General features: G+C 37.4%; 1 protein-coding gene across 2 annotated transcripts in view; it reads left to right on the plus strand.

Moving 5' to 3' along the window:
- Positions 1 to 654: 654 nt before the first annotated feature.
- LOC103025111 (sodium- and chloride-dependent GABA transporter 2) overlaps positions 655 to 13,544 on the plus strand; it is a 50,638-nt gene continuing 37,748 nt past the window's right edge. For both annotated transcript variants that reach the window (XM_022671360.2, XM_049473803.1), the window contains exons 1-5: positions 655 to 737; positions 2,119 to 2,342; positions 5,173 to 5,307; positions 7,832 to 7,972; positions 11,882 to 11,993. In XM_022671360.2, coding sequence (XP_022527081.2) covers positions 2,150 to 2,342; positions 5,173 to 5,307; positions 7,832 to 7,972; positions 11,882 to 11,993 — 581 coding nt within the window. In that variant the 5' untranslated portion in view covers positions 655 to 737; positions 2,119 to 2,149. The remainder of the gene's footprint in view (positions 738 to 2,118; positions 2,343 to 5,172; positions 5,308 to 7,831; positions 7,973 to 11,881; positions 11,994 to 13,544) is intronic.

A 13,544-nucleotide genomic window follows, 5' to 3' on the forward strand; every position in this document is an offset into this window, starting at 1 on the left:
GTTAAAAAAATTATGTTCTTAATTGTTTTTGGCATACAAGTTTAAGAATACAAGCTGGCCTGAGCACTAACAACGGCAGATTAGCCAGTTAGCTAATAGGCTAACTGGCAATGGTGACCATTGAATAACGGGCTAAAAGGAGGATAATAATAAAGTATGCAGAGAAACAGATACAGTCTTTACTTACAGAACTACAAATTCTACTATATGCTCAGTGGACCTAAAAATTGAGTATTGAACCAACAACCCTGTGATTATCACTGTTACTTGCTCAATGATAATTCAAGATATATTCAAATTATATTATATTTGACTTTAAACATAGCCAAACTGTTTTTGGAATTGGAATTCTCTGGAATCCTGAATTCCCTGCAGGAGAAGAAATGCTCCCTCTGAGCTGCCAAACCATCTGAGCCAGACCAGACACGCCCTCCCAACGGATAGTTTTAATCCCACCCATTTTCAGACAATCCCCTCCCCCAAGCTAGGATTGGCCAATGGCTCTTAGCAGCTAATCCTAGTGTAGGTGGGCGGGGCTCGGCGTTAAACGGGCGGGAAACAAAACTGGCGCTACAAGGTTGTGGGAGCCAGATCCAGAGAAATGGGGCGTGGCTTCCGGAAAACAGGTGGGGATAAGAGTGCTCCCACACAAACTCCCAGAGCATTCCCCACAACTGTCTGATTCTGCAGAACTTAGTTCACTGCACTCTCACAGGGAATAATCACAGCTGATTCTGGTGAGTCTGCATTCGTCTTTTACTCCATCCTGCTCTTCATTCTGCAGATATTTTAGTTATTTTTGCAGAAATGCAGTCATTTTTCTTATTTAGTGGAGCTGCTGCAAGTTAAAAACTTTCTCATATTCTGGAAGTTGTTCATGAACAGTGTATTATTACACATCAGGGTTGTTTAGTGAGAATGCTTTGTTCTGGAAGCCAATATTGGCTATTTTATTACACATATGCTATGTTGCAGATTAAATTGATTTAATTTAGCATTCTATTACTCCTAAGGGTGCTTTTAATTTATTTATGTGTTCAGTTTAGATCAGATTGGGATAAACTAGGTTATACTTTTAGGGCTGTTCTGTTACACCTAAGTGCTGTTTTTAAATCAGAATGTTCCATATATTATTGGATAGACTACAATTTTTTGAGGCAAACAATTTTGTTCTGAAAAGTTTTAATGGCTATTATACTACACCTACGAGTTTTAGTGTATTTGTATATTTAGATTAGATTGTTAGGGAAAAAGTTTTGTTCTGGAAAGTTTAGATAAGATTAGATAGATGTTTATTTATTTTATTTTATTATTTAAATAGATCAGAATGAATGAGATGTGATTTCATTTCATTACATTATATATTACATTATATAAAATTACATTATATAACATTGTTAAGGGGAAAAAGTTTGTTCTGGAAAGTTTAGATGAGATTAGATTGTTGTTTGTTTGTTTGTTTATTTATATATTGAAATCAGATTAAATGAGATTAGTTTTAGTGTCTTCATTTGTTCACATTTGACTACATTTTTATGAAACTTATGTTTTAAAAAATATTTTAGTTGCCATTCTATTACAATTAAAATTATATCAGGGTTTTTATTATTGTTATTTTTGATTAGATTAGCAACCCTGTCACGTTTTAACGTAAATAACTTGCCAATGTTGATACAAATATTAACATTAATATTAATAATGACTGTATGGTTATGGAGGAAAATATACTTTTTGTAGGATGAACATATCTTTCATGTTATGGGCTTGAAAAAAATCTGAAAATTGTGAGAATGAAAAATACACAGTAAATTCACCAGTGTTAAATTAACGCTATTAGTGTTAAATGTTAAGGTTACCCTGAGAGTGTAAAACTGTACACTACTGTGTTTATTTAAAACTAGTGAATTTACTGTGTAGCTCCTGATTTGTTGGTGTACTGTGTGGGAAATCAGAAGATATGATGCATTCTGAAGTGCACTATTCAAAGTAACAGTGACAGTCAACTTCAAAGTCATTCTTTCTCATTACAGTTATGTTAGGATTAATTATGCAAACATTGTACCCGCAATGCAAATCTAAATGTGAAAAAAAATCATTATAATTTGACATGCACTGCAGTGTGAGCGTGTGTGAGAGAGAGACAGGCTTCATGGGGGAGAGCAGAGGGGAAGACACTCCTATCAGCGGGTCTGCAGATCCTCAGAAGGAGAATGAACCCGGTGGTCCAGAGCACAGAGAGAAGTGGGCCAATAAGACGGAGTTTCTGCTGTCCATGGCTGGAGAGATCATCGGCCTGGGGAACGTGTGGCGATTCCCTTACCTGTGCTACAAGAACGGAGGAGGTGTGTGTGGTTAAATAATACGTATGGGTTATATTACTATGACCCATGTTACATATAAGAACCTACATACTGTATATGACTAGAGATTATAGTAGAAATATTTGTGGTCACAAATGTTTTTTTTTTTTTTTTCATTTAGGGGCGTACTTACTATTTGTTGCCTGTGGTTTAGACATTAGTGGCTGTATGTAGAGTTATACAAGCTGTACACTGATTACTTTACATTATATAAAAGTGTCATATCTTTAGTGTTGTCCCATGAAAAGATATAATACATTATTTATAAAAATGTGAAGGGTGTTCTCACTTTTGTGAGATACTTTATATATATATATATATATCATACATATGAGACTCATATCAGACTTATTATGTAGTATGTACTAGGGGCGGGTGATATGGCTCTAAAATAATATCACGATATTTCAGGGCATATACTTGGCAATATAGGAAAACAGAAAAATAATTCATTTCATAATTAAATTCATTTCAGGAATATAGTATAATAGTTACAGTATAATCATAATGTGACAACATAAATAATATAGCATAAAATAATATAATGCAGCAAAACATATTGCAGAATATTTCCATGCATATAAACTGCAAACAAAAACTATAAACTAAAACAATTATACAACAAAAGCTTCACAGTAAATAATAGACTACTTTTAAGACAAAATATCATGGTATTTCTGTGTCACGATATATTGCATACGATATGATATTGCCCACCCCTAGTATGTACAATACATTATTCTGAAAGTAATGATACTGTATATAGACATACACAATATATAATTGTTTTAAAGCAGTTGAAGCTATGGATTATTTCACAAACATAATATATGTAAGACATTTGACGCCACATCCTGTAATATCCTATAAAGCTCCACTGATATGAGGGTGGGAAAGAGGATGACTAAAGTCCTTTAGGATTTGTTATCTCTTTAGACTAATAGAGGAGATTAATATCTAAAGCTCTGTACATCACAAAACCTCCCAACTGCTTTAGAGCTCCAGCAGTGAATGAAAAGTAAATCCATCAATAGCTCTCTGTGTTTTTTGGAACTCCACATGATGAAGAGCAGGGCATGCCCAAACACAGTCATTCATACGCCTCTGTAAACAACATGCTCCTTTTGCTTTTGCTGTTGTTGTCTGAAGTCCTTATGGCAGGATTTAGATGATAGTTTCTTAAAGAGTCCATATCCTTCACTTTTGTAATATTTGAACTTTAACCCTGAGAAGCATTTATCATGCATGTCAGAACTGCTTGTTGTTTAAGAGTCACAATTCACAATGCAGCATTAGATTGCATTAACCCTTTTTTACACAGGGAGTCCTGCTGGGTCTGGGCATTTTTGGCCTTTTTTTTTTAAATAATTTTATTTATATTTTTTTTCCATTTTCTCCCCAATTTACACGGCCAATTACACAACTGACTCATTAGGACTACCTCTATCACTAGTAATGCCCCAACACACCAGGAGAGCGAATACTAACACATGCTTCCTCCGATAAATGTGAAGCCAGCCACTACTTCTTTTCGAGCTGCTTCTGATGCAGCATTACCGAGCAGCCAGAGCGCTTGGAGGAAAGCGCAGCGGCTCGGTTCTAATACATCAGCTCACAGATGCCCTGTGCTGCAAACACAACCCTAGGAGTGATGAGGGAAAGAACGCCATCTACCCACCCGGAGGGAGCAGGGCCATTTTTTTATTTTTAATTAATTAATTGTTAATAAAAAAAAACTTGTAGATGTTTACTTTATTACAAATGCAAGTAATATAAACAACACATATGTCAAATTTGTCAACTTTACCTTTGGTAAATCACATTTATGAATGGAAATGCCACTTTAAACAAAATAATCAGCAAACATACAAATGAATTAAGTTTTCCCAAAACTGTAGTGTATTATTTACTTGAATCTTGTCAGTTTGCTCATAACATCTTTCAGAACAACACATTAGCCCCGCAGAACACGACCATTTGTATACCAGGCTATATTGTCACGGACAGGGAGGGATAAGAAGGTGGACGTAATTACAGGTAAAACAAATGAGGTAAAAGCACAGGTAAGAAAAACACAAAACCAGACTAAACAAGACTAAGAAAACATGACTGACATGACCAGACAAGGAAAATTTAACTAAATGTCCAATAAGGAACACTAAAACAAAGGGGCTCTATATAGACAGAGACTGGGAATACATAGGGAAGGGAACGAGGGGGTGGGATTACAAACAAGACAGGTGGGAACAATAATGACAGGGCAGGGCAGGGCTAGGGCTGAGAGAAGATAATAACAAAACCGTGTCATGTGCTTAAAGAGCACATGGCCAGGATCCAGTCCTGGATTTCGTAATATTTGATAGGTGTATTGCTAACTGGCAAATTAAAAATAAACTGCCTGGCCCCAAAATAAAGTTGCCACCTGGATTTAAGTAAGAAAATGATCTGGTGTTGTTGCTACAGTTGGTCAGGTCTAGGTTCAGCAACAGTGCGTGCTGGAAGAATGAGGTCAGCTGACTCCCTGAATGTACTGAATATAGACCAGATTATTCCATCAATGGATTATTTCTTCCTGATGGCACTGAAAACTAAAAACAGGTTTCAAAGACCTGAAGACCTTACTATGGCTTAATGGACTATATGAATCAATGTATGGTGGATTTTAAAGCATTAATGATGTGCTACAGTGTACTACATTGCACTTGTATGACATATGAATTGGGTTGGATTCAGCATGAATAGTTATGTTAACTTCACTCAGAAATTCATATTTGATACAACTGATTCTGGGCTTGTTTGTGTCTGTATGCAGGTGTTTTCTTCATCCCATACTTTGTTTTCCTCATCTTTTGCGGGATCCCCGTCTTTTTCTTGGAGACGACATTGGGTCAGTACACCAGTGAGGGAGGGATCACTGCCTGGAGGAAAATCTGTCCTATGTTTGAAGGTAACAGTTTTAACAGCTTGCAAGCAAGTGTGTGAAATGGCTACAGGACTTGAATTTCCCAACACTGGATTGAGTTTTCTGCCCCTCCCGCTCCTCCCCAGAAACAAAGTTCACGCTGATCAGTAAATATATATACATTACATTACATTTGGCAGACGCTTTTGTCCGAAGCGACTTACAATAGTCAAGTACAATGTAAAATAAGTTTAAAGGTAAAACATCTTTGGATAGGGATAAAAGGAGGTCAAAGGGGAATAATAGGATAGAGGAGTGAAGGAGGGGAAGAAGGAAATGAGGTTAGAAGTAGTTAGTGTGTTAGAGGTGTTAAGAGAGTAAGTGCTCTTTGAAGAGCTCTGTCTTCAGGAGTTTCTTAAAGATAGCGAGAGATTCTCCTGATCTGGTAGTGGAAGGTAGTTTGTTCCACCATTGGGGAACTCTGTATGAGAACAGTCTGGATTGCTTTGTGTGAGTGTTTGGCAAAGCGAGGCGACGTTCATTGGAGGAGCGCAGCGGCCGGGAGGTAGCGTAAGCCTTCAGGAGTGAGTGCAGGTAGGAAGGAGCCTGTTCTGTCATCACCTTGTAGGCGATTGTAAGAGCTTTGAATTTGATGCGAGCATCAACTGATAGCCAATGGAGCTCAATGAGCAGCGGGGTGACATGTGCCCGTTTTGGTTGGTTGAAGACCAGACGTGCTGCTGCGTTCTGGATCATCTGGAGTGGTTTTACTACACAGGCCGGGAGGCCAGTTAGCAGGGCATTGCAGTAGTCGAGGCGTGAGATGACGACCGCTTGCACCAGGAGTTGGGTGGCCTGTTGCGTCAAGAACGGTCTAATTTTTCGGATGTTATAGAGCGCAAAGTGGCAGGACCGAGCAACTGAGGCCACATGGTGCGTGAAGGAGAGTTGGTCATCAACCAGAACACCCAGGTTCCTAGCAACCTTTGTCTGTGAGAGAGAGAGAGAGTCGATACTTATCGAGAAGTTGTGTTGAAAAGATGGTTTTGCTGGTATAACCAGAAGTTCAGTCTTTGAGAGATTTAATTGAAGGTGATGCTCCTTCATCCATGAGGATATGTCAGAGAGACACTGCGATATCCGTGCAGAGATTGAGTGATCTTCAGGTGAGAACGACAGGTATAGCTGGGTGTCATCAGCAAAGCAATGGTAGGAAAATCCGTGTGAGCGGACAACCTGACCAAGAGAGGTGGTGTATATGGAGAAGAGAAGGGGTCCCAGTACCGAACCTTGGGGAACCCCAGTGGATAAGGAGCGGGCTGAGGACAGCTGTCCTTGCCACGACACCTTGAACGAGCGCCCAGTGAGGTACGATCTGAACCATGACAGCACATTGTCTGCGATCCCCATGTTTGAGAGTATAGTTAGGAGGAAGTCATGGTTGACTGTGTCAAATGCGGCCGAGAGGTCCAGCAGAATGAGCACTGAGGACTGACCTGCAGCTCTAGCAGTTTTCAACGCTTCAGTCACAGACAACAGAGCCGTCTCGGTAGAGTGTCCTTTTTTGAACCCAGATTGGTTCTGGTCCAGAAGGTCATTCTGGGAGAGGAAGCCAGAGACCTGATTTAAAACTGCTCTCTGGAGTGTTTTAGAGAGAAAGGGTAGTAGTGAGACCGGTCTGTAGTTATCAACCTGGGCGGGGTTGAGAAAAGGCTTTTTAAGCAGTGGTGTCACATGTGCTTGTTTGAAAGCAGTCGGGAAAACACCAGAAGTTAAAGAGGCATTGATGGTGTGAGTGATAGCCGGAATGATTGCAGGTGAGATAGTTTGCAGTAGGTTTGAAGGAATTGGGTCAAGCGGACACGTAGTAGGACGGCTACGTGTTAGGAGAGCCAGTGTCTCGTTCTAAAAAAATAAGAGATCATTTAAAAATGATGAGTTTCTTTGATTTTACCTAATTGAGAACCTCTGGAATATAATCAAGAGGAAGATGGATGATCACAAGCCATCAAACCAAGCTGAACTGCTTGAATTTTTGCTCCAGGAGTGGCATAAAGTTATTCAAAAGCAGTGTGTAAGACTGGTGGAGGAGAACATGCTAAGATGCATAAAAATTGGCATTGATTAAAATTCAAATATTGATTTCTGAACTCTTAAAACTGAATATAAACTTGTTCTCTTTACATTATTTAAGGTCTGTATTTCAGCCATTTCTTATTTTCTGCAAATAAATGCTCTACATGACAATATTTTCATTTTGAATTTGGAAGAAATGTTGTTTATAGATTAAAACTACAATGTTCGTTTTACTTGAACATACCTATACATAGCAAAATCAAAAAAACTGATTCAGACACTAAAGTGGTCTCTTATTTTTTTCTTCCAGAGCTGTATATTAGCTTGGTCTAGTAGGAAATTTGACCTGTACAGATACTTTTTCCTACTTGGACTTACTACTGCTACTGCTTTTTTCAGTTTTCACAATAGCATTTATTTTCCAGCAAATAATATTAGCATAGCATAATTTAATTTAGGACTTCTAGGCTAACTGTGCATTTTGTATCTGCAGGAGTTGGAATTGCCTCTCAGGCTATAGTGATCTATCTGAACATCTACTACATTGTGGTTCTGGCCTGGGCTGTCTTCTACCTCTTCAACTGCTTCCAAACCACCCTGCCTTGGACAACCTGCAACAATGTGTGGAATACAGGTACAGTCAGTAAATTATTTTAAATTAAAATGATCTTCCAGCTGATCCATAACGGATTATAATTTTATTTCCAATTAGGGGTGGGCGATATGGCCCTAAAATAAAATTACAATATTTTATGGTATTTTTGTGATAACAATACTCAATACTGATTTTTTTATCTTCAAGAATACACTACTGCACAATACTAATAATGCACTCCATATATCTCCTTATATCCAGTACTGCAGTAAAATTAATGATACTGGACAGATATTATCTGTCTCTAGTATATATATTATAGGAAATGAGAACAGTGTGAATTTTTCTTTAGCTAAAAACAGTAAAAAAGTAGAACCCTGATGTGTTAATTAGGGGTGGGTGATATGGCACAATATTTCAGGGTATAACATCGTTCACGATATTCAAAAATGTTGGCGATATATCGCGTACTATATGATATGGCACACCCCTATATCCAATATAAATTTCTAATGCTTATACAAGTAACAAGTGCACTACATTTCAGAAATGGCCAAACACCTACTTACCAGCCATCCATTATTAACCATTATGGAGGCTGATATGTAAATTAGGGCTTTCAACGTGAATACGCTAACGCACGCGTTTAATTTGGAATCAGTAGCGTGGTATTTTTTTTAATGCAATTAATTACGCCACAGAGTTTGACACCAACTTTTGCCGCTATCTGCTCCGCCCCCGCCCAATTTGCAGAGTTTTTTTTTTATCTGGAGCAGTTCGTTTTTGGTGAGAACGTGATCTGCTTTCTACCCGACCCAGCTATCAAATGTACTTCTTTTTAATTAAACTAAATTGATGATAAAGTACAGTTAATTAGATTATTATTACCCAGGTAATATACTGCTATGAACAAAGGCTGTCTCTGCTGCTCCATGCTGTTTACACACTGGTATGTACATGGTACAGGGCATGGTATGTACAGCGTTCACTGTTCGCTCTGTTTAATACATCTGTGCTGCATGTCCCATTGAAAACACTGTGTTTGAAAGCACAGCATTCTGTGTTGAAGCAGCTTCACACTGCACAGATATACATGCTGAAACACAGAACCTTCTATATCTTGCTATATTTACTTTCTTGTTCATGTGCCAGACAGCTCTGGCCAATCAGAGGAGACAATGTTCACACATGGTTTATTGGTGCGCATTTTGGTGCATTAAGGTTTGTGCCTGTGTGAAAACAAACCAAACAGAGGGAGAAACGCTCCAAATGAACAAACTCATCAACTCATCCGGACCAGAGAAACAAAATGCAGATGTGAAAACTCCCTTTTATATTTTTTAATATAGAATACACTTTAGCTGTTCAATTATTTTGCATTTCCTTTGGGAAATTCACTTAATGTAAAGTGAGATCAGGTGGTCAGGTGTTTTACAACTTTTTTCTATGAAAAAAAAATCATTGATATTGATAATGCAGTGCAATTTAGCATTCAGTGATCATGTATTAGTTAATCTGCTGAGCAGCTGCAGGTGCCTGCCTGCCTGTTCTTCAGCTACTGCTGAAAAGAAATCCAAAAGCGTAATCCACAACCAGTGTTCTAAAGCAGATGCAGGATTAGCCTTTTCTTTAGACTTTATGAGCAGAAGTATTCGTACACATCCTGGATCAGTGCCCTGTACAGTTTGGTAAATATCTGCCAGGCTATGAGGGAATTTACAATCCCACTATCACTATTGTCTGCCTGAACCTGAACCATGCAGGAACTTGCTTTTCTTTAGTACTGGGATTGTGATTGACTGCTTGAAAAGACAGGATATACCCCACAAAGAATGCATTATTAAGTTTTTTTTTTATATATTAGGTAAGACACCTTAGTGTGGGTGCACTTAAAAAAAGTATGCATAAAATGCAACTCGCATACAAGACACATTTAAAACAGATAGAAATCCAGTCAGTATAGGGGTGTAACGATACAGAAAATTCACGGTTCGCTTCACACCTCGGCATTAACCCCACGGTTCGGTACGTTTTTGGTGCGGTTGGTGAAAAAAATAAAAGGCAGGTAATTCTGTATAGCCTCACCTTTATTAACTCCATAATAACAATGAAACTTTATTATAATCTTGTTTTTGCTTTTTAGGATGGAATGTTGTAACAGGGATAGAGCTCTTTTATTATTAAATGCCTGAAACCAAGGTTCTCTCCTACTGTCATCGTGAGAGACTCCATCTTTTGAGTCTTGTTGGAACAAACAAACAATGAGCCTGATTGTGATGCTTTATTAATAACAAAAACTACAGCATTACTTTAACTGTTTAAACTAAAATATTTTTCCTAAGCATATTACTGGATGCATTTCAGTGTTTAATTCTTTTTTAATGCTGAGAATTTCCATTATTATTGTGAGGGAACAGTAATACAAGTGTAGTGTGGTTTAGGTCTGGAAAACTAGATCATTTTGCACTGTATTATATAGCAGTTGAAGCTCTCTGATGGGTTATGGGGTGGGGCTTCTCACTGAGGAGATCATACAGCAAAAACTCAATAAACTCTACAGGTTTCACTAATTTTCACCAATATTATTGCCACAAATAGCTACATTTGAGCTAAAGTGGCAATAAAACCCCAACAACCAACCAACCACCGAAATGATCAGATTTATCAGTTTATCCTCAAATATTCCTCATCTCCTGTTTCTATACAAAACAGGTTTTTTATGTCACTCACGCTCATATTCTAATACTATACATAATTCTACAGTTTTCTCAGGGTTTTCTGTCGTTATTTAGCTAGCTAGAGCGCTGTAAATATAAGTAATTCCGCGGACCGTGAGGCTCTGCGCGCTGCGGCGCGCTGCCGATATCTGATCCACGCAGAACCCCGGCTCCCATTCGCGAGCAGAAACGGCACAACACCACCCGCTGTTAAGCTGCTATAGTGGAAACAGCGCTTATAAATAAATTAACAAACACGAAAGTGAGGGTATTCAATCTGTAATTTCAGTTTGTTTTATTTTTTTCTTTTAATTACCGTTTTTATTAGTTTCAGTTAAGGAGAACTTTCACTTTCAGTTTTTGTTATTTCGTTCGTTTTTGTTAACAGTAATACTGTGTTACTTAGCTATATGGTGATTAGCATGCCGTAGCTTTATATAAAATTAAAATAGTATTAAAAAACAGATGACTATTTCCTGGAGCCTGGACTGACCCGAGATTTTCCATTACTTCCCTCTGGCCGGGTCGTGTCCGGGCTGCGAAATAAAAATCTAAGTATCCTGCTATTTAAAAGAATGGAAAATTAATAACAATAATAATATAGTTTTGCATACTAGAGTTTAGATTGTCTGCCTGAACCCGAGCGTGAACGCGAGACTCTACGCGAGCTCATCCGCGCGTTTAAAGCTCTGCAGCATTTAATAAAAACAGAAAAATAGAAAAACGGGTGCAACACTCCTGTGAACATTAGTTTTGCTTTTTGTTCATTAGTTCCACAAGACTCCTACAGACTGCCTGTACCGTGTATTCTGTGTGGGTTTAGGCAAACCGAACCATGATGGTTTGTAAAGAATACACTTACTACCCATACCCGTCACTCAAACTTCATTAGATGATCTGAGATGCATTTGAGACATGCTATAGCAGTGTAAATACATTTGTCTCTCCAAGATTCTTTCAACAACCAAAACTCCAGTAATGATCAATCCGCAATGAGAGAATTAGTGGCGATCAGATTTAAGTTTGACTAACTGGAACTGCATTAAACGTGTAAATATACGGTTAAAATGTAGATAATAGTTTATGGAAAGGCTTCTTTTACACTTGATTACTTGAGGTGATTATCACCTGCATTAAATCCTAAATAGATAAGGCAAATGAAGTGATCAGATCTGTCAGAATATGATGCTGATATTAATGCAGCCTGTTTGTTTCTGGCATTTGTCTGCAGTAAACTGTCACACTTTCAACCGGAGCTTGCTGTCTTCAGGCCTGCACAGATCAGACTCTGACTGGTCCTTCCTCTACAACGAAACCGACAACTACGAAAACTATGTCTACAGGTAAACTCAAGCCACAGGTGATGCAGAATTTACTCAGTAACACATAATCAAATTTAAAGTTAAACATTATATTAGAAATGTGTTGTAGCTGCAAAACACTAGCTAATATTTGCTTACCGAAACACTCACGGTTCCTCAGCGTAGCGATGTTGGGCGGCATTAGCCGCTAAACATGGCTAGCACTAGCGGTTAGTTGGTAATGCTAATGCTGCACCCAGTCTTGGTGGAAAGCTGGAAATCGAAGCTTACTGTAAATAAAAAGAAGTGCCGCTTTACTCAGCCAAATAAAGAGTTTTTTAGGAGATAAATCTGTGTAGATTAACATCCGGCGCTCATTTAACTTTTACGATTTAAACGTTTTTTTTAAGAGTATCAGTACTTAGCTTGGTTTTACAGTTCTCACCACTGGGTGGCGAGACCTGCTGAATTAAAAGGAAAATGATCCGAGGTGCAAAAAGTACTGAAAATTGTAATTAAGTAAAAGTACCTTTACTTTGCTAAAATTCTACTCAAGTAAAAGTAAAAGTACCCATCTAAAAATATACTTGAGTAAAAGTAAAAAAGTACTCAATTTAAAATTTACTTTGAGTAAAAGTTACATAGTTACTTTTAATTATTTGATGTAAAAACGTACAAATCATAAATTAAATAATAATTAAATTAAATAATTTGGACCTTTCAAGCAGTATTTGTTCAGACCACCACCTAAAACATTTTCAAGAACAAGCGGCATAGGTTTCTATGATCCATTAATTTTTCTTTACTGTTAATACGTTAATCTCATACATGTGACTATAAACCGTATTTTTATAGTTATGTTCCCAGTAAAAACTTAAGGAATTATCAAAAAAAACATAAAAACATACAAAAAAGAATGTTGTTGGCGCATGCACAGTGCCTTAAAGAAGCACATATTTATGGGTAGCTTAACTCGACAGAACACTGGTTTCACAGAGCCACACACACAAAATGCATGGAAAAGTTCAGCTGCGCTGCCATGGAGAACAAAACTCTTTTTTTTTTTATTCAAACAAGTTGTTTTTTTCCCCAGCATTTTATTTTTTACTCAGTAATGGATAGTTTTAAAAAGTGAAGTAAATGACTTGTGTCAAAATGAACTTGAGTAAAATTAAAATTACCTAATTTAAAAACTACTTTAAAAATTACAAATTACTCATAAAATCTACTCAATTACAGTAATGTGAGTAAATGTAATTAGTTACTTTCCACCTCTGGGTACAGTACAGTACAAAACAATATAGACCAGTACAGTATAATACAATGCAGTACAGTTCATTACAACACAATACAGAGCAATATAACATAAAAAGCACATTGCATTACACATTAAACAGTACAAACACAAAATATATATAGAAAACATAAAATAGTACAGTATAATAACAAACAGTGACACATAATAACATACTTACAGTGGCTTGCATAAGTATTCATACCCCATTGAACTTTTTCGCATTTTGTCACTTTTAAATGAAAGACCAACACAAAGTAGCACATAAGTGTGAAGTGGAACGAAAATGGTAGAAGGTT

Source organism: Astyanax mexicanus, chromosome 2, assembly GCF_023375975.1.
Source record: "Astyanax mexicanus isolate ESR-SI-001 chromosome 2, AstMex3_surface, whole genome shotgun sequence".
Taxonomy (NCBI): domain Eukaryota; kingdom Metazoa; phylum Chordata; class Actinopteri; order Characiformes; family Acestrorhamphidae; genus Astyanax; species Astyanax mexicanus.